General features: G+C 35.7%; 2 protein-coding genes across 2 annotated transcripts; both read left to right on the plus strand.

Moving 5' to 3' along the window:
• Nucleotides 1-331: 331 nt before the first annotated feature.
• LOC110461955 (apoptosis regulator BAX-like) lies at nucleotides 332-9,347 on the plus strand. The gene is made up of 6 exons (XM_021515702.1): nucleotides 332-459; nucleotides 3,613-3,765; nucleotides 4,207-4,291; nucleotides 4,555-4,690; nucleotides 4,964-5,062; nucleotides 5,352-9,347. Exons 1-6 carry the CDS (start codon nucleotides 435-437, stop codon nucleotides 5,457-5,459), a joined length of 606 nt encoding a protein of 201 aa, XP_021371377.1. The 5' UTR covers nucleotides 332-434; the 3' UTR covers nucleotides 5,460-9,347.
• An 8,471-nt stretch (nucleotides 9,348-17,818) lies between these two features.
• Nucleotides 17,819-22,329, plus strand: LOC110461958 (ankyrin repeat domain-containing protein 49-like). The gene is made up of 4 exons (XM_021515707.1): nucleotides 17,819-17,929; nucleotides 20,191-20,287; nucleotides 20,901-21,061; nucleotides 21,227-22,329. The coding sequence occupies exons 1-4, from the start codon at nucleotides 17,843-17,845 to the stop codon at nucleotides 21,563-21,565; spliced, it is 684 nt and encodes a 227-aa protein (XP_021371382.1). The 5' UTR covers nucleotides 17,819-17,842; the 3' UTR covers nucleotides 21,566-22,329.

Raw genomic sequence — 22,329 nt, forward strand, 5'->3', positions numbered from 1 at the left:
GTTATATCCAAATTAATAATAATAATGATAATAATAATAATAATAATAATAATAATAATATTTAAAAGCGTATTCACTTAGTTATATACATTCATGAAATTTCGACACCAGTACCGGCGTTAACGTTAATGCTAGCATTATAATGTCGAATAAATTGTAACTTTGTTGACATATAACAAAAACGGTCTTGTATTTTGAAAAGATGGAAGTGTTGATTTCTTTGAATTTCGTGAATCAATCTGTGTTGTGAAATGTACTTAAATAGTGAATATAGTGAGGAACTGTAACGCGCTCCCTATACTAAACTGCGAGTAACCGCCCCTGAGTGATATCCGGAAGTGGAGAAAAACATGGTTGCTAGTTGAAGGTCGACCATAACCCGTTATCTTTATTTTCATCCCTTGGGCGTCCAGTACTGTTCACTGCTCATCAAAATGGCAGCACATCCTCTTTCCACCAGTAAGTATCAGCCGATATGCAAAACAAAGCAAACTAGTCGATACATTTCCCTTCAGATACACCAAAATCAGACCGGTGTACATTCTACTTTGCGTCCTCTCACTTGAGAAGATGTGCTGAAACTCCTATGTATCCTCTCAAGTAGGACGAAAATCCCCTCATCAAGGACACATTTATACACAGGCTACAGCGGTGGATATATAATCAGTCATAACTTATTTCTCTTTTTTTAAATATCAATAGAAAATAGCGCATTCGTATTCACTGCCTAGGATATCTAAGATCCTACTGTTAGATTGTATCAGACGTTCGTTATATATATATCTAAAAACACATATTCTATATATTGATATGGGTCACAGCACACCTAAGCATCCGGTGTGCTTTGACCCATATCAGTATAACATGTGTATTTGAGACATTTGTAACAAACCCCTGTGGTTGTATGCTTCTTTTGGAATTTGAAAAACAAATCAAAATGTCGTTTGATTACCAGCTGATAAACCATATTACCATCTCATGATCTGTTGGTCTTGCAATTTACAATATACTGACTCATTGGTTCAGAAAAATGCAATGAAGTACATTCTAAAAATCGATAATTCATATACGTTCATTATTTTTACAGTCGCTGCAAATTAGATTATGTTGTGTGGTGTATCATTTATCTATTTGTAAACAAAGTACACAATATATTATCAAAAATTCTGTTTGCTAACATGTAGTTTGTTACTTCGGCTATGTACTGGCTCTGAGTGGTTCAAACCTTACTGTATGGAAGTGGTTCAAGGTGTAGAGCCAACGCTGTTACTTCAGTTTAGGTTTGGTTTGTTCTGTTTATCCCTTACCTGGGTACCACCTGTTCATCGCTTACCTGGGTACCACCTGTTTATCCCTTACCTGGGTACCACCCGGTATGCAGGGCGATTGAAGAAAATGGCAAACTAAGTTTAAGAGTCAATCGCAACAGGTTCCGAACAAGTTAAGTTTATTTTTAGGTAGCGTCTACGGGTTTCGCCCGAACAATAGGCTTCTTCAGGACATTTAAGGTACAAAAAATCGGGACACTTTTATATTGTTATCTGTGACGACGTTTAATCAAAGTCCCGATGTTTTTCTTTAGCGTTCCATAGCGGTTATTTTATATTAACTACTTATTTCTGGCTTATTCAACTTATATAACATCGTGTGATGATCCCTGTCATAATAAATTATATCAATATGTAAAGGTAAGTAATGTTTTTTTTTTTAAAGTTCGCATCTGTACAGGCAGAAAGAGACTAATACAGATGTGAACTTTTGAAACATGTTAACGTCAGGTATTGCAAAATATTCCCATATTGCAATGTTTCACAATATATTGTATTCCTGGTAATAAAATGTATTTATAATGTATGATGTTATAAAGAAATGGAAAAATGGAAAATCAGCTCAACAAGCGTCATTAATTAATTGAAAATTAGTTTTATATTGTTTTAGAAGTTATCACATCAAATAAACAAAATGTTGAAAAATATTGATTCAGTTTTAACAACATTTCTATGAAACTATTTCATGACTGGTTAAAACTAAAAGCTATGTGTTGAATAACAGTGCAATTTAATGGATTTATTGCCTTTCAGAACAATATTGCAATATTATATTGGTCCAGGTGCATGTGACACCAGATTCCTGGGATATAAAACCATTCATTCTTATTTAAGAAATAATATTTGAAAAAACCCAGCTTCAAATGAAATACCACATACAAGTTGCGAAAAACCAAACCCTTGGTATCAATAGCAAAAATAAAACCAAACTAACAAACAAATAAAACTATACCACACAGATCACACACCATGGAACAGGTATTTCAATGCAGAAAGATTTATTTTATGTGCATGAACGCAAGATATGAAAATCATGTATCAACAGCTAAATTTTCCGTTTCACAGAAAACTCATTCTTTTATATGTGAGTAATAGTTCCAGGACGGAATCTCATAGTAAAACATATTTATGTAAATAGGGTAAACAAATTGACCAAAAGAATTTTAGATAAACAGAGCTACCGTGTCCAAAGATACTGAGAAAGACCAGGTATTGTAAAAAACACGTACCGTATAGAGGACGTACATTTGTTTTCAAAATAAAGTAAGTTGTAATGTTATTTAACATATTTTTATATCACAAGACTTATCTTCACATGGAAAATATATATTCCGATAGTACTTTATAAACGCGAATTTGAAAAACATTAAAATCCTCCAAAAAAATAAATACGAATACGCAAACTCACAAATTAGAAAATCACTTAGGAAACGCACTTTTAACACTGGTCATTGAGGCATTACTGCCAAAGTCACTGTCGACCGTTCTAGTTTATACACTTAATTCCTTCTGTAACCAAAGTTAGCGTCATTTTCAAGATACTTTGCTGTGAGTTTTGTGTCGTGAAACAATTTCCTTTTTCGTCCGTTTTTCAGCACAACGAATAATTTTCCGTCTATACTATAAGGGCTTTGCACACAGTCCAAGTGATAAGCCTCCTTAAGTCTTTGTTGATTAGCTTTTGTGAGGTCCTCGAAAACTGTGAATCTGGATCCCTTCAGCGTCCTACGAGCCTTGATGATAAGATTCATTCTTATCATTCTTTACCTGTGATTTTTTGTGACAATGGAGTGGCCAAAATAAAGTTATATTTAGCCAAATCCACATCAAAACAAGTGATGATAACAGACATTGATGACACAGATTACATATCGGGAAAAATGGTGCATCAAGAAAACATGATGTTAACCGAATGTACCATATTGCAATATTATTGCACGCACCTACACGAACGTGTCAAAGTTCTAGTGTATCCTTTCAATTTAAAGGATGTTCCAACCTTTCCAATATAACTGCCCTCAAAAAGTTCAAGATTTTTCTATGACACAAGATACAAGATTATATTTATAATAGATATCATATGCCGTCCACACATAAGCTATTGTTACATGGAACAGTTATGTATATATAGATGATGTGCTAGCATATTAATTACCATATATTCACCTTTAACAGAATGTACAGGTTACATTTAGTCAAAAATATCTTATTCCTGAAATTATAGTTTTTCTCTACCTACTTTCAACTTTCGTTTTAACCGTTAGTTTTAATTTGTATTTCACAGGTAAAAAGAGCTCAAGATCTGAACTTACTAAAGATGACATTGGCCACCAGGCAAGATTTTTGTTGAACAACTTTATTCATGAACGCATTCAACAGGATGTTGCAGATCAAGTACCAGCCACAGATGACTTACAGGAACCAGGAACCCCAACAGGTAGATACCATCAGTCTAACCACAAGCCTTGCAATGAAATGACATTAAACTTGGCATGCCTTCTGTAAAAATTCTGCCCACTTGATATCAGTACATCATTTTCATTGTGCTTCTTGTCAATGAAAACTATTTGTTATTTTATTTGTCAGTTTACTGTATGTAAATGTTGATTTAGTACTTGTAGCATTAATTTGACTACACATATTGTAATATTGTATCATAAATTTCATATTATTTTATTGAAATAATTTTAAAATATAAGGAGAAGTCACATGTCATGTTAAGAAACAAAAATTTAAGATAAAAAACTTTCTCCACCCAGGAATTTCAAATTTACATGATCCCTATTAAAGCTAGGAATACATTATATATTTATGTAGCACGTTTCTGAATATAAGTCCATTACTAGTATAATAAAACTTTTCTGTCGTTTTGTCACAGGGCCTCCAATGGAACACATTCGTGAGATTGGTCGAGCTCTTCGCTGTATTGGAGATGAACTAGATCGCAATGAAAATATACAAAAGTAGGTTGAAATTGTAGATTAATTTACAATAATGTTTTTTTGTCAATGACCTCCCCACACAACTTAAATTATAATGATTTTGTACATTTTGCGTTCAATTTACAAATTTTGTTTAATTACCAACATTGAATGATGATTATTAGTCTCCTCTAATACTATCATGGTTGAAGTGCTTTTATATTATTCAAAACATGAAAGTATTTTCATATTGATAAAACTGAAGTTTACACAACTAGTCATTAGATGATTTGGCTTTGTTTTAGTCTCTGTACAAGAGTTCCACCAGATGCTCCACATCAAACTTTCCTAAATGTTGCCAAGAGTTTCTTCTCTGACGGTGTATACAATTGGGGCCGAGTGGGATCTCTCTTTTATTTTGCTTACAGAATGGCTTTAAAGGTAAGACAGGTCTATATGACAGCTCTAGGCTCCATAGCTGTTACACTATCCTTTTGGTAATTTATCCCTTAGATAATTTCGCTATAGCTAAGACAAAGCTAATGGCACTATTTACTCAACATATATTTTCAACTTAAAATTTTACATAATATTTAAATGTGTAAACTCAGGGAAAATCTTGTGATGTTCCATTACATATGTTTTAGTTGTTTGATTTATAAACTTGTCTTATACAAACCCTGATCTGCATTAATTTGTTTCTTTTGTTTTTAGGCTTTAGACAAAATAGCCCTGATACGAGCAATTGTCAATTGGGTTGTAAATTTTATCATAGAAAATGTTGCCCCATGGATAATTGAGAGAGGAGGATGGGTAAGTACTCAACATATACATGTTACAGCAAAATAATGAAAGTTTTGAGATCAAAATTTTGGGATATTTTGGACATCATTATCTGTGGAGATAAAATATATCTATTTTAGCATTTCAATTCAAATTCTTACAATGCTTTGATAAGACTCCCACAGTTTACATTGTATAGTGAATGCAAAAATATTTTTGAATTGACGAAGGCAGTATAACAGTGCTTTACTGCATTGACGATTATAATCATTGTATTTGAAGACTTCTTACACTAATACCTAATAATAAAACCTTTCAGGAGGCCATTGTGGAGTATTTCGGAACACCGTTTAGCCAGGTGATGTCAGTGTTTGCGTTGGGTGTGGCCCTCAGTGCTGGTGTCTACCTGTACAAGACAGGTCATTGAGAGAACCAGAGATATTAGTGAGAACTGTGCAATGATGGGCGCCGCCTCGTCTCCTGATCAAGGTGGCGTCCTACACTCAGAAGACATGTAACTTGTGTCAGTGGAAGTACCTCTGTTGAGAGACATAATGACTACAACAATCACTACTTAGTCTTACTTACTGTTGGATACACATTGTAACACTTGTTACTGATTGACAGGTTATAAAATATGTTACCTGTTGATGGATAACTGGTAAAAATTGTTATTTATTGATGGGTGTATGGTAACTCTTTACTTATTAATCAATATTTGATGTAACAATTGTTACATATTGACAGACATGTGATGACATAAAAATTACTTTGATGTAATAAATGATACTTATTGTCAGATATATGTAACTAATGTTACACAATTCAATGTATCATGTAACAGCTGGTATATTAATCTGTAGTGTACTAGCTGGAGAATTGACCTACTTAAGTTATTAGCATGAACATTTTCTTGTTACTAAGTTCTGATGTTGTAGACAAGCTGGCATCTATGGAATTTGTTTACATAGAAAGTTAAAATCATTGTTTCCATTTCCATGTCATAAAATCTAATTTTTACTCCAGAAGAATAAAAAAATCTTTCAAGATATGATGTGAGTAAGAAATTGTTTTAAAACTTTTATTGTCATAGATTTATAGCCAATCAACATATGGAAGACATTTTTCATCTTGCATAACATCAGTAGACTTTTTTGTGGGACTCCATTGAAAGTAAACCTTGAAGTATTCATTCATCTGTGAAAAACTTAAGTTTGAGTCCAAGACCTATAAGACTACTGTGTTGTTTTCTCATGATTAATACATCCCTGTGTTGCAGGGGATCATTCTTTTTTCCTGTTAGTTGTATTACAGGGGACCATTCATTATTCCACTGGGTATATAATGCTGAGGTCATCAATCATTTCCTTATTCCTCTCCGTGTAACTGATGGGGGCCATTCATCATTCCTCAAGCAGACTGCTACAGAGTATTTGTTAGTCTTCTTATTCCTGGTTGCACTGCTCAAGGGATCATTCATTATTTCATTATTCCTCACATGCACTACTTGAGAGATCCTACATTATTTCGTTTTCCTCACAGTTGTACTGTTGAGGACCATTTTTTATCCAGTAGAAAGTATTACATGTGTTCTCTTATTTGTTATGATTATTTTTTTAATGTACATAGTCTTGGACTAAATTATCAGATTTGTCTACATTTGTATATGATTTAGTTCTGATGCATAGTTTATGATAAGGTCTGAAAAAAAGGTGACTGAAGGTTCTTTAAATACATTTAATAAATTAATCAGATTGAATGAATGCCATAAATTATTTTGAAAAAGATAATTTAGTTGAGAAACTCCAACTGTTTACATGTCAATAAAAGTCTAAGTGTCTTAAGTTACTGGAGGACTTAAAATATGCTAAAAAGTAGTGACTTTCAATTCACTACTGTTTTTTGAATTATTGATTATGGTGAAAATAGTGCTAACTTTGATTTGTTTCATTTAATGACAAAGTGATACCTACTCTAATGGCTGCTTTCACCTCTGTATTACAATTAAAAAGGTGTCAAGCTGGTACATATGCATACTAGAAACCAAATGTCTAGAGTGACTACTAGCTTCTAAGTTAAATGCTATACAATAAGAATGATATCAGTACTAATGTAAAATATTGACACTTGAGGGTATTCTGGTAGTGTTGCGTAGCTCCTATGTCCCTTTGTACTGACTGATTTTTATTTTATTACAATGTATTGGTGGTACTATTTACTTTATAGATAACTTTCTGGATGATTACTGCAAAGCAGTATAAATGAATGTAGTGTTGTTGGTGAAACAATCTTATGTACATTTGGCCTACAGATCCTACACCATGGTGTATCATAACGGTGATCTTTGCACTGTAGTGTATCTTGGTCTAATAGAGTGAACGATTGGATTAGGTTAAATGTTACATACAGATAAAAATTACGGCCAGTTTGTAAACATGTGATTCATTCCAGCCTTCCCCAATGTTAACAATTAGTTACCGGGAGTTCTGTTAATGTATTATACATCAGCAGAAGGCATTGTAATTGGTTCAAGTAGATTATAAATCAACTATTACTGAAAGTACAAGTTATATAAATCAGCCACTGTCATACTATGCTCATCGCCACACACACCAATGTGTAACTCATGTTCATGTTATTATGTTGTTTTTGATTCATTTGTGTTTGAGTTGTGAAATGCAAAAATGTGCTTGTATTTTCCGTTTGAAATGAACATGTAAGTCATATATACACATTGTATATATTTGCTAGTATTTTCTAATCGAAATATGAATATGGAAATGAATGCTGCTAAGTCAAATAGAATGTGACTTTTTTTTTTATTTGTGCCCATTTTGAAGTTTAAGATTTAGAGAACATGGTGGTGAAACAGACATTTATGTTTGTTCTGGTTTTATACAATACTTGTGTAGTACACATAGAAATCTGCTTCATTGATATCCCCAGTTCTGAGGAGCTGCTTTCCAGGTTAGAGGAGGGTCAGGAAGATTTGATAAACATTCTCTCACCAAGTTTGCAGGCATCCTCCTTCAGTAAGGTACCAGCCATCACCTTCTCCACGTTTATATGGGAATCTTCAAAAGATCTGTTTGCTGGTCGTGCAAAAATGTGGGAATTGTTTGTCTCATGCAAACTTGAAAATGTTAACTCTCAAACTAACAATAAAAAATGATATATCCCTTAAAAAATGGTTCCAAAATTACGTGCAAGGAATTTTCAAGTTCATGTTGAGTGAATTTTACTGAAACAGTTTTTTTATTTGGATAGATATTTCAATTTCTTCTCAGTTTTTACATGGTCAGCAATTCCTGCTCACTGATAGATTGTAAGGTCTGAGTGATGTGTTGCTATTTTAACGATTTATACTCACTGATAGATTGTTAGGTCCGAGTGATGTGTTGCTATTTTAACGATTTATACTCACTGATAGATTGTTAGGTCTGTTGCTACATGTAAGTTTGTAGCACTATGTAAATAGCAGTTAGCGCTCTTTGACAGAGATCATTATGTTTATCACATGTTCACTGTTTTGCTTACTTTATTTTCATTCATTTAAAAATGAAAATAGCACTGCTGTTAAAGTATCTTCAAGTATAAAATATTTCTATGTTTTCATCAGGATCTTGAAATTTGAGAATGATCCTGAAATTAGACTTTGTTTTTATATAGTATTATATTATATATCCCGGTTTTCATTCTGCTTTCGTGATTCTTGGAACCTTGTAAAAATGGAATTATCACATTTCAGTTCAATACAATTAAGTGTAAATGTTACATACAGTCAATGTGTCATGTGTTATCTCCCTTGCGATATGATTCAGAATTACCGTAGTGTTATCAATGTACACACTCCTGTGTATCCTCTATGGGTCATTAGTCATTTAGCCAAGTCAGATTTATCATTCACAAATGACATTTGACAGGTTTTTAGGAAATAACTCTTTTGAAAATGCAATATACATTACAGTAATGTGGCATATACCCTTAAGTCTTGATACTGTCCGAGCAGTCAATGTTACATGTGAAATTTCCAAGGTATATACAATTATCGAATGAGATATTTGAAGGTTATATAGATTGACTCTCTTTCTTTAGTATATGTGTAGCCAATCAAAACGAGCTGAAAATTACAAAACATAAACATTTGTATTTTGTATATAATTTGTGACAAAATTGTCTGCTTTCATCATCATCTGATTTATATCATTTTGAACTCAGAATGTACAGTCAATGAAAAATATCATGAAATTGATTTAACTCTCTTGTACATGTGCCATCATAATTTTTCGATTGATAAAAAGTGATCTTCACAGGATTTTGAGGTATTTGTGTTTGTACTTTGTTTTGTGAATTGTGTTTAGTAGTCAGGGTATATACATGTACAGTAGATTAATATGTTTCTTTTCTGATTTGTTGTGTGATATTCAACTCTAGTCACAGGACAAAGATATTAACTCAATCATAAGAATAGAAATATTGACTCATCCACAGTACAGGGGTGTTGACTCAGTCACAGGACCAAGATCTAGGAAATCAGGATAAGAAAACATAATAAAGTGTGTGTACGAGAGAAAAGCAATTCATTTTTCATTGATAACAGGTGGAGAAATCCAACTTAATGTTTAAAACATGTGCTTGCTGTATTTACAATTCAACTAACCTGAATATGTATACATATAGTTATTGATCAGTTGAATGAGAACCATGGGCTTGGTTATAATCTCAGGTTTTACTCACCTTCTAACACATCCACATACTGTAGATATTGCCTCCTGAAATGCTGTTTTCCCTGGGTCACAGACTCTGTTGTCACCAATTTCATCATCAGCAGATTCCAGCCTTTGGTAGAAACAGTAGCATATAAGTAATATATCAGTAACGAAAAAAATCAATTGAATTGATGCTAGAAAAATAATGACTTTAGTATGTTAAGAAATCTCAATCCTCAGGTAACTGGTGAAAATGACCCAGATAAACCGGCTTAGGTAACTGTTGTAGGGTTATCAGTGGTAGGTTAATCTGATAAACCCTATAGTAAATTGAAGGGTATTGATGAATGGTGACCCTTACAAACCCTGAAGTAAATGCTGTAGGAGTATCAGTGGTAGGTTAATCTGATAAAAACCTATAGTAAATTGTAGGGTATTGGTGAATGGTGACCCTGATAAAACCTCAGGAAACTGTAAATAGTGATCATTTACCCTTATACGATCACTTGTAAGTGTGTAACACTGTTTCTGTGATCACTAATACGAGAATAACATCTGTTTATATGATCACTAATCAAACTTTTATTATTTGATTATAACCTCTATCATGGTGATATCTGATTATGTATGCACTCTTGCTCATTTCATGACATAATATATTACATTAACAATTAAATAACAAAAACATACCTTTCTTGTTCTTTTCACTGCATTTTTCATTTGATTTATTAGCTCACCTGGCACGAAGTGCCAAGTGAGCTTATGCCGTGGCGCGTCGTCCTTCTGTCGTCCAGCGTCAATATTTTACTTTAAACGACTTCTTCTTAATAACCGAAAGGCCTAGGGTGATGATATTTGACCAGAAGCAAACTGGGATGAAGGGCTACAAAGTTTGTTAAAATTAATGACCTTCACCCATATTCAAGGTCACAGGGGTCAAATATGTTAAAAACTTTAAACATCTTCTTCTCAATAACCCAAACTGCCCAGGAGATGATATTTGGCCAGTAGCATGCTTGGGTGAAGGGCTACCAAGTTAGTTCAAATGAATGACCTTCAATTATATTTAAGGTCACAGGGGTCAATTGTCTTAAAAAACCTTTAAACAACTTCTTCTGAATAACCCAAATGCCAAGGGTGATGATATTAGGCCAGTAGCATGCTGAGATGAAGGGCTACAAAGTTTGTTCAAATGAATGACCTTCACTCGTATTCAAGGTCACCGGGGTCAAATATGTTAAAAACTTTAAACAACTTCTGAATAACCAAAATGCCCAAGATGATGATATTTGGCCAGTAGCATGCTGAGATGAAGGGCTATCAAGTTTGTTCAAATGAATGACCTTCACTTATATTCAAGGTCACATGGGTCAAATATGTTAAAAACATTTAACAACTTCTTCTGAATAACCAAAATACACAGGGTGATGATATTTGGTCAGTATCATGCTGAGATGAAGGGCTACCAAGTTTGTTCAAATGAATGACCTTCACCCATATTCAAGGTCACAGGGGTCAAATATGTTAAAAACTTCAAACAACCTCTTCTCAATAACAAAAATGCCCAAGGTGGTGGTATTTGGCCAGTAGCATGCTGGGGTAAAGGGCTATCAAGTTTGTTCAAATGAATGACCTTGAATCATATTCATGGTCACAAGGAGCAAATATGTTCAAAATATTTAAAGAACTTGTTCTGAATAACTAAAAGGCTCAGGATGTTGATATTTAGTCAGTAGCATGCTGGGATCAAGGACTACTATGTTTGTTAAAGTGAATGACTTTGACTTATATTCAAGGTCACAGGGGTCAAATTTGTTTAAAAGCTTTAAACGACCTCTTCTGAATAACCATGGGTCCAAGGATGTTGATACTTCTCAAGTTGCATCCTGAGATGAAAGGCTATAAAATGTGTTCAACATAATGACTTTGTTCGACTTTCAATCACAGGGGTAAAATGTTTTTAAAAAAAAATAACAGGCTCTTTTGAATGAATTTTAATAATAAATACTGATATTTTGCCTGTAGCTTTATTTTAAATCACTTTAAAGGTTCGAGTGTGAGATTTATACCAGGTGAGCGATGCAGGCCCATTGGGCCTCTTGTTTATACTGACAGTCATGAGGTTTACTCTCTTTAGCACACTCGTAGCCGATGTTTACACCTAACAAGAAGAGTTTACTTTTCAATTATTTGCCACGAATTGTTTACCATATTACAAGCATACATAATATTAGAAACTAGTAATAATTGTAACGGATGGCCGTTACAGATTAGTCCCCCAAACGAGCCCTGTTGGACTTAGGAACTTAGGCAAAATCAGACAACAGCTAAATTTCGACCAATCAGAGGCCTCTATTTCGTTACCATGGCAACTGAACTTTTCGAAACTGTCACCATTGTGTTCGATATCCCTGAAAACCCCTATGTACAAATTTTGGGCAGAATCAGACAACAGCTAAATTTCGACCAGTCAAGAGGCCTCCATTTTCGACCAATCAGAGGCCTCCATTTCGTTACCATGACAACTGAGCTATTCGAAACTGTTTCCATTGTTTTCGGCAGCCCTGAAAACCCTTATGTACCAATTTTCAACGAAATCAGAGCCAAAAACTCCAAAACCGGAAGTAAGGATCTGGCGGCCATCTTGGACTTTCGATCGAGATAAAAATAGCCTGTTGCACACCTTGACCCCCTAATGTGTATGTGTGTGAAGTTTCATGATGATCCGCTCAATAGTTTCTGAGGAAACCTCTGGACAAGTTCATGGCTGAAGAAGAAGAAGAAGGAGAAGAAGAAGAACAGAGGAACTAGTACTAATTGTAACGGATGGCCGTTACAGAAGTCCCCCAACAACCCCTGTTGGACTTAAAACATTTGGCAGAATCAGACAACATCTAAATTTCGACCAATAAAAGGCATCAATTTTATTACCATGGCAACTGACATTTTCGAAACTGTTACCATTGTTTTCTGCATCTCTCAAAACCCCTATGTACCAAATCTGGGTAGAATCAGACAACATCTAAATTTCGACCAATCAGAGGGTCCATTTCGTTACCATGGCAACTGAGCTTTTCGAAACTGTTACCATTGTGTTCGGAATCCCTCAAAACCCATATGTATCAATTTTGGGCAGAATCAGACATCTTTTAAATTTCGACCAATCAAAGGCCCCAATTTCGTTACCATGGCAACTGACTTTCTCGAAACTGTTACCATTGTGTTCGGCATCCCTCAAAACCCCTATGTACCCATTCCAAGCAGAATCAGACTACATCTATATTTAAACCAATTAGAACGCAGTATATGGTAACCATTTTGTCAAATTAGAAAACAAATGTCGCAGTTGAGTTTGCAATGCCATATTACACATACATACTAAATTTCAACGAAATCTAACTACAACGGAGCTTCGACCAATCAGTAACCAGTATATGGCATCCATTTTGTTTAATTAGAAAACGGATGTCATAGTTGAGTTCGCGGTACCTCCATACACCTACTTGCCAAATTTGGATATCTATAAAACATGTAAAATAGGATAGGTGACATTGGCTAACCTTAGCGAACACCTTTAGAAATTTTAAATTCCCAAAAATTTCAAAAATTCATAGCGGCCATATTGGACTTCCGGTCGAGATAAAAATAGCTTGTTGCACACCTAGACCCCCTAATGAGTACATGTGTGTAGTTTCATAATGATCCGCCCAGTAGTTTCTGAGAAAACCTCTGGACAAGTTCATGGCTGAAGAATAAGAAGAAGAAGAAGAACACAGAATAATAATAATAAGAAGAAGAAGAAGAAGAAGAAGAAGAAACGGAGTAAAAACAATAAGTCCCCAAAACAAAGTCCCCAAAACTTTGTTTTGGGGGACTTAATAAAAACAATAAGTCCCCATACAAGAAGAAGGAGAAGAACACAGAGGAATAAAAACAATAAGTCCCCAAACCATGTTTGGGGAACTTAATAATAATATAATTTTCTGTTTTCATATACGCGATTGTTAACCACGAACGACCAATGTTGTAAACTCCCTTAATCACACAATCGGTCATAATTTTAATTTTAATCTAACAATTAGCATTAGCTGCATTCGAAAGCACTGGCCAGGCGAGATATGTTGGTCTTTCGTAACGTTTAACTATATTTACACTGAAGCTATCACCCTATCTCTTGCTGGATCAAATTACCATTAAGTTTGCTAAGAACGGTTTGAGATTATTATACCTCAGATTTAATGAAAACCAAATGATAATTTTCACTACGATACCCTCCATATTAAGTATAAGAGGTGAAAGTAAAAAGGATGCCAGATTTGTGATTTTTAATAGCAAAAATTATAGTGCCGTGTGCGTACCCGAGAGTGGTGTAATATAGCGTACTGGCTGCAGTACTACTAGTTTGTGTTTGCTCCTGTTTCTCTGGCGACCTGTATTACGTTATCATTATCAGGTCGGTGACTGCACTATCTATACGTGTTCTTTGCTCTACGAAGGTCTCGGGTGCTGTTACAGTATTCTAGGTGAGACAGAACCAAAGTCTCGTGTTCCTCCTTAGCAATTCAAACGATTGGTTTGCAGCGTTATTTTTTTGTCAAATTGTGTTCTAAATGTGATGTTTTATTTTCTTCTTTTACAGGACAGATCCCTAAGGTTGGAACGGCAGCTGCCGGGTAATGTCTATGTGATCATTTGCAGAGGTGGATTACATATAAAAGAGAATGTGTTACCTACGCTAAAAATCGAATCTTATGTTAGTGTTCATCGTATACAATAGAATTAGTAACCAATAAGTTGTTCACCGAGTAGGGGTTGGAGAATTCTAGTTTACACAGAAATTAGAAAACCAGAAGTTGATATGTCGATGGTTTACAAAAATAATGTGAGCAAGATAAAATAAAGCTGCAGATGTATAAAATTCCTTTATTAGGTAGTTGTGTTGATATTTCGTTTCTTTGGCGACACCAACCGGTCAGTGTTAACAAATGTTCGATAATGAAGGCTAGCTGGTGCTGAGGACCTCAATGACAGCACGGACTTAGATCTAATTCCGTGATGACAGTTACAAAAACTGTTGTAGGTTAGTATCAAACAGTTTTAATAGCGACAAGGCTGTCCTTTGTGGCTATGGGTGTTGAGACTTGTTTCAAGTCGGTAATGGTCCAGGGGGAACTATTTTGTGGCAGCATTTTTCTTACTAATTGGTCGAAATTGTTGTTCCCTCTGTAGTCTGTCTTGGTCAGGTGGTGGTCGGATGGAGTGGCTATAACGCCGTTAGTTACCTGCCCTGACATGTCTCTTGTTCTTAACTTTAGATTAAATTAAAAAGGGAAAAGTCCCGTAAGAATTACCTTTGCAAATACAGAAAGATTTATATTAGTATGTCAACAACTAGCAGAACTTCCGCAAAACTGGATCTATATTGACAAAACTTGCCATAGGAGCATATAACACCTTAGGGAAAGGCTACTCTCATCCAGATAGACTTACACGTTTCATGGTTGAAACTCATTTGCAACAGGTCTGTCCTTCCACTCCTGTAGTCTTCCAGATCTTCGTTTCGTCGTACAGTGCCTTCCCCTGTGGTGATATTTTGTAGAGCATGCGAATAGCCAAAGAGTGACTATCTGAATTCTAAAACTATTAAACAAGAATCTGTATTTATAAACAAAGTTATATGGATGGTTCTGCTAGTTACTCAATCCAGACTTTGTCCAGCTAAATACATCCAATACTAGTACCGTAACTGTCTTATTGTGACACTGAATACTCCAAAAGAGGAATAAATCGAATGTGGATTTTAAAGAATTCAAAATATCTTTTGATTAATCTAGAACATCCTCTCTATAAAAAAAGTTTCTTCTATGAGAACTGTTGACATTCTCTTTACTCTATCATATCTCATACCAAACTGGAGTAACGTTTTTGTGTACAAATAATTAGGTACAAAAAACATTTAGTAAGTTCGAATAAGATATAGACTTATTATTCTGACCAATGGGCCCAGACCAGCTCAGGCCAAAATTTGAGACCAGACAAACGAGACCAGGCCAAACCAGACCAGACATGTTTAATAGTGGAGACTGATATCCCTGTCCACTTTTGACATTAATTACTTTATCCCAATGGCAGGCAGCTCGTCCTTTCAGCTGCATATTCCATCTATAAAACGACAATACGTATTACGCAATACCTAGTGAAGCAAAGCTGACTTTAAACTCAATATTATCGCTTATACTAACGTTGAAATCTGACTTTCTATTCTAACTGGTTGCAATATGACTATTACGTCATCCTCATTGGCTGAATTCCTTATTCTGATTGTAGTCCTGATAATGAAATTGAATGTATATAACCCTAAACATTCAAATATTGGAAATAAGTTTCGCGTTGAATGATGGGCTTTCTTTGCTATTTTTTAAATCGAAGCATGTGAATATATTGTATTCGTGGTAATAAAATAGTATTCCATTGTGCCCCGATAAAACGTTATGTATTGACATACATTTATATAATCAACAACATTTCGAGCAAAAGACGTTCACCCTTCCGGGACAGCAGGGCCCGTATTCATGAAACCGTTCTAATGCTCAAGCATGGATTTTGTGCTCAAGCCTAACTTCTTGTTCTGGTTATAACTCAATAAATAAATCTTACTTTGTCAATGATTTGGAAACATTTTGAAGAGAATACTGTTTTCAATGTTTACATTTGACTTTTTGATCGTTTGACATGATCTAAGCGAGTTACCAGAAAGTTGGTTTGAGCACAGATTCCATGCTTGAGCATGAGAACAGTTTCATGAATACGGGCCATGGTCTTATTCTCCTTTTACTTTTTAAGAGCCACACTCATTGACTTCAGCTTGCATTAAAGAGTACAGAAAGTGAAAGCCTGAACGTCATGTTAAACAACATGGAGCACATTGCTTTATCACTACAAGTTTAACATTTAGCAATGGATACAGTATATATACTGCCACTGTACCATCAACTTTCGATGTTTGGGTTTTGTCCTAGTTTTACCGATTTTGAATTCAAAGTGCGCTTTAGCTGACATTTGGACATTTGTTATTTTCTTCGATGTTTAAGATTGGTCATTTGTAGCAAAGTACCAACGTGAATAGGGATATTGGGGACTACTGTTTCTGTTTACCTTATTATTTTAATCAGACATGAAGCTACCTCTCTACTCGAGAGTATTTCTCCTATCTATAGTACCATAGTGATGTGGGACCTTGTCGAACACCTTTAAGAAATCAATGGTTCTGCCTTGCCCTGGTCACCATAGTGAAAACACAATGCTATGTCATATATGTTAAGGGTTAGGGTAAGTTGGCCCTAGTAGGATCTAATCTTTCTTGTTTTGCGATGGAGATGTTCTACCAAAATATGAACATTGTAAAAGTTAAACGACGTACCAAATACTTTCAACTATGTCGTTTTTAACTCTAAATTAGACAGATATGTGCACAAATGTGTATTCTTGAACGTAGGAGTTATATAAACTGAAATGTAGACCATTGTCTTAGTTACTTTTCCAAAACTGTCCACTCAAATTATCCACATTTGCTAAATGTGTGCCTGCTCCGAGTTCATTGTATCGGGGTACCCGGTGTACGTGTGGTATGGTAGATTCGTCTGATGGTTGCCCCCGCGAGCTGCCGTCTACAAGGTTTCGGAAACCATATAAAAGACTTCGGTTTGCTCCTGTTATTAAGGTTTTACTTCGAGTTTCCAAGTTCGACTACATTTTGTGTAATATCTGTTGATAAAACTTATATCATTTTAGTTGTTAAACCAAATGAAGTAATTCTTAATAAATGGATATAATGGATAGCAAAAAGGTTCGTTTACTATTCGGTTGTTTTTTTTGCAGTTTTAGCTACACGTACGCCCTAAAATTTGTTCATGGGTTTCGGGTTTCAACTCTTGGCTAGGTTTAGAAGAAATTAACTGTTGGATTATTTATGTATTTAAAGAGAATAGCATCAGGGACCAGACCACACTGGACTAGACCATATTTTATAGCATGCCATTTTTCTGGTCATATTTCTAGTTATCTCCCTTCACCGGAAGTTTGGACAAAGCATACGGCAACGATGGAAGACGAGTACGATGATGAAACTGAGTTGGATCAGCAATATCCACCGCTGCTCAATCTGGGCTCAGCAGACGTCCTTGAGGCTGTATGTAAACTTTAAATCACACAAAATATATCTAACATTAACCTCCTACGGCAAGTCAAACTTTGTTATAACAGGACAGTTAACCGGTTGATTTCGGAATCGTACAAATCAAAATACAGATCTAAAAGGGAAATACCTAACATGAAAAAATGCCTATTATCTTAAGTCTCTGTTTATAGATACTCTGTAGACTAGATGGATGGATGGAGGTTTTTTAAACAATCTCTTCTCTTATGCTGTAAACTGAATAACAGATTATTTAGTGTATGGTAAACTCGGTGGGTGTATGGTAAACTCGGTGGGTGTATGGTAAACTCTGGGGGTCCAGTTTTGGTGCTCATACTGCATGTTTGTAAATTAAGGATCCCCGTTCCACTGCCATAAATGTAACTAACATACTAAACATTGTAAACTTTTAACCTTGCATGACTAGAGCTTTAATGGATCATTTCCGAAAAGAAAACCATACTGTAGTACTTGCAGAACTTAAAATATAGAATCATGAACCATAATATAAGCAGTGTTCTGGGTGTAAAAATGCAATGGATTATGGACCAGATCCAAACCCAGGACCTCAGATCACTATACTGTTGCTAAAATACACTGAGGCTAGATACAATGTACATGTACCCAGTCACTGTCAACTCACTAATTTAAGTTATTTAACCTGGCCCTACACTCAAACAACAATATCCAAAACGAGATTAAGAGAGGCTACTATAATTCATAAAACGAATTTATATATTAATCATCAAAATAATTTTGTAAACATTTTTTTACGACACATTTCCATAAGTTTGGACGGTACGGCTAGTGTGATATTACAGAATTTACAGCATCTGCTATAAATTGATAGACACCAAAACTGAGTACAGAAGGTGAAAGCCTGAACAACGTGGAGAACATTGCTTTATTATTTTGTTCTGATCCATTTATTTAACAATTTCCACCTTACAGGGTCAGCAGCTGGACACAGCTATTTCAACCTTTTTATCAGGGCCGTTTTCATTTAATCGGTCAAACAGGTCGGACCACAGTTGTTCGTTTATTAAATAAGGTCGGACCTAGTAATCTGATGCTGCTTTCAGGTGATCCTTGACAAAGCTTTGCAAGGCCTGCATAAACATTTGCAGGTCCGCCAGGATTTATACCCAAAATTGTTACATTTATAAACGGTCAAACCGGTTGTTCCGCATAAACGAACAGGCCTCAGTTGTTTGTGACTTAGCTTCATTTTAATTATGACTAAAATCTTTGCAAAAAATTGCTCAATGCAACCATAAAATAGTAGGTGTATAAAACTACAGTGTATATAGAAAAAATCATCAGGTTGTACTGAACCTGTGTACCGGGGTATATCACATAATCAAAACAAATTATGGTGGGGTGTGTTGTGAGTACAGGTACCCCAGTAGACACCTTATGTTACCCATACAGATTTATCATGGTGTCTCTTAAAACACAATCTGATTAAAACCAGATCTTTGTTTCCACTCTAATACTTGACATTCCAGACTGGAACGTAGAGCATCAGATTGGAATCAAAGATCTGGTTTTAATCAGATTGCTTAAAACACAATGAAAGCTTGTTAATTTATATGATTTAGACGGAGAAGCATTCAACGCCTTTGTTAATGCTATGGAACCCTGATAAAATCCTATTAAATCCTACTAAATTATTTAAAATGAGATCATTTCTATACAGCACATTGAAATGATCAAATTGAAGATATATGAAGACATTTGACACAAATCAATTATTAAAAAAATATGCTACCAATTCTCAGAGTGAAACTGATTCTCAGAGGACCTTAATGCTATTGTGACTACTATATAATAAAAATAATAATTTGAGTTTCTTATATACTGCTTTATCACAACCTAGTTCAAAGCGGTTCACAAATTACTATCTGTGGTTTTAGGGCCTTTGCAACTAGCCAGTATATTTCTCAACTTCCTAGGGAGCATATACAGCCGGAGCTGCCATTTCGGCGCTAACAGCTAGCATTCAACAATTCTAGCACTGCCCAACCACATACTCATTTTCAGCCGAGTAGACTGGAACAAGCGGAGTAAAGTATCTGGCTCAAGGATACAACACATTGCTGTGCCGTGGCGCAAACCCGCAACCCTTCGGTCACGAGCCGGCGTCCTACCACTGGACTACCGTGCCTCCGAATATATGATATATTAGGTGTCATAGAAAGCTTTCTAATTTAAAACTGAATGCTATCACAAAGAACTTGTGTGATTTTCTGCAGGTGATGAGAGCCAAGGACGGAGCACCAAACCAGTATCAGAGTTTCTGGGAGATGGATGAGGAGGGTGTGGAGGAAGCCACGAATGATGAGATACAGAGTGAGTTTCTATAAATGTTGCAACTTTGCCTTTGCAGCATGCTACATTATCATCTAGAAAGCTTAAAATGATTCCTTGCCTGAACAATTAACTCCTATTCAAAACATTATTGAGGGACGTTCATGCCTATTGATTGTAGAATGGAAATACATAGTGAATGAACATGTTATTAACACAAACACAGGAACCAATGTAAACAATCTTGTGTATAAAGCACAGGTATTAATCATAAGTAATGTTATATACATGTAATGGGATAAATGTGAGATAAACCCTATGCAATGTGCACACAATACTACTGATTTGGGTCACATCGTAGGCAAAAGGAGGCCCTGGTGGACAAGTGGTTTAGGCGTCTGACAATATGCTACCACTAGCCCTCCACCGTTGGGTCGCGGGTTCGAGGCCTAAGCTGTTAATAGGACGTAAAACACAAACAAACTAAAATCGTTGGCAACACTCGTGTACAATGTTTATTAGTGCATATTGGGTTGTGTATTACCTGGTGTCAGGATGTGTATAGAATTGTTAACTGTAATGAGGGGAAACAAATGTTTTGTTGGTAGTGCAGATCGAGCAGTTTTATCTATGAACATTATTATGCCATTTGCAGATAACCCCAAAGTCCGGATTCTTTGGGCTGCAGAAAACAACGAGAGGGAGATCGTAGAGACCATGTTAGCCGAGGACCCTGATTTGGTCAACGCTCGGGATAGTGATGACTATACCCCTCTACACAGAGCATCTTACAATGGCCATGATGATATTGTTAGGGTAAGTATTCTTTGGAAAAGTGTACAATATTTTACCAGGTCTAGAAATTTTAATGCTAAAAAAGGACTTTAGATTGTGTTGTAATGTATCCATTCCCTCGGTAATATTTTAAACCCCTCCACAATGCTGGGACACATTTTATATTGAGCTATATGTCTATTACAGCTTTTGTTGGCGCGAAAGGCAGATGTGGAGGCCAGGACTATCGATGGATGGCAGCCTCTACATAGCGCATCACGTTGGAATCAGGCAGAGGTCGTTGCAACTCTCCTACAACATGGGGCCCCTATCAATGCACAGACCAATGGGGGACAGACGGCTCTCCATCTTGCCTCCTCAGAGCGTGACAGTCGTGCCACCCTGGAGGTCCTTCTGACCAATTGTAACATTGATGTCAGTATTCGTAACCGAGTAGGGGAGACAGCATATGACATCTGTCGTCGGACCAGCGAAAACTGTTCACTGTTCCAGATCACGGAAGATCACATTAACTCTCTTCAATGATTGATAATGTGATGTCTGTAGGATTTCAATTTTTTGTGCTTAAGTTATGCCCCTTTGTAAGCATGGTCGTTCAGCACTGTGTACATGCAGACTTGCCCAAGACCTGATATATGTAAACTAATTTCATAAGAATATTACATCAAAATATAACATTGCTTACATTTGATTAAGGGTAGGCTGCTTTTGAGTGAGGAATTAAGATTTGAAATGTTCAGAAAGGCCATTTTAATATGTACAGTGCTGATCTTCTTGCCTTAAAGATTCTATTTATATGGCCAAGCACACTCTCTGACCAACAAGGGACATGTATGCAATATGGAACATATCATCTGTGATCTGTCTCACACCTTACATTGGTTTAAACTTGTTAGTCTTAGTTAACCAACTGAACTATTTTTTTCCTGGGACTCGTGTTTTGACACCTAGTTTTCTTAGCTCACTTGGTACAAAGAACCTAGATGATCTTAACTTGTACCCTGGTGTCTGTTGTATGTCCATTTATCAACAATTTTTTGAAACAACAGAATTTTAACAACAGAATTTTACCAAATTACTTTGAAACATCTTTCAGTGAGGGGGATTCAAAAATGTACAAATGATGGAGTGGTGGACTCCTTTTTTGGGGAGGAGGGCCTGAGGGACAGGACCAAACACAGTCCCTTGAAAAAATTTAAGTTCCCCATACCTTCAGTGTGGCATTTCAGTGAGATAGCACTATAAAGTCGGCATCAGATCTGCACTATCACATGGAGACAAGCACACCA

Source organism: Mizuhopecten yessoensis, unplaced genomic scaffold (genome assembly GCF_002113885.1).
Source record: "Mizuhopecten yessoensis strain PY_sf001 unplaced genomic scaffold, ASM211388v2 scaffold10711, whole genome shotgun sequence".
Lineage (NCBI taxonomy): Eukaryota > Metazoa > Mollusca > Bivalvia > Pectinida > Pectinidae > Mizuhopecten > Mizuhopecten yessoensis.

Bases quoted from the DNA above. Each gene is read 5' to 3' on its own strand.
- LOC110461958 (XM_021515707.1), top strand. From the start codon at position 17,843: ATGGAAGACGAGTACGATGATGAAACTGAGTTGGATCAGCAATATCCA. The intron at 17,930-20,190 runs GTATGTAAACTT...GATTTTCTGCAG, and splicing joins CAGCAGACGTCCTTGAGGCT to GTGATGAGAGCCAAGGACGG. The intron at 20,288-20,900 runs GTGAGTTTCTAT...TGCCATTTGCAG, and splicing joins CACGAATGATGAGATACAGA to ATAACCCCAAAGTCCGGATT.
- LOC110461955 (XM_021515702.1), top strand. From the start codon at position 435: ATGGCAGCACATCCTCTTTCCACCA. The intron at 4,691-4,963 runs GTAAGACAGGTC...TTTTGTTTTTAG, and splicing joins CTTACAGAATGGCTTTAAAG to GCTTTAGACAAAATAGCCCT. The intron at 5,063-5,351 runs GTAAGTACTCAA...AAAACCTTTCAG, and splicing joins TAATTGAGAGAGGAGGATGG to GAGGCCATTGTGGAGTATTT.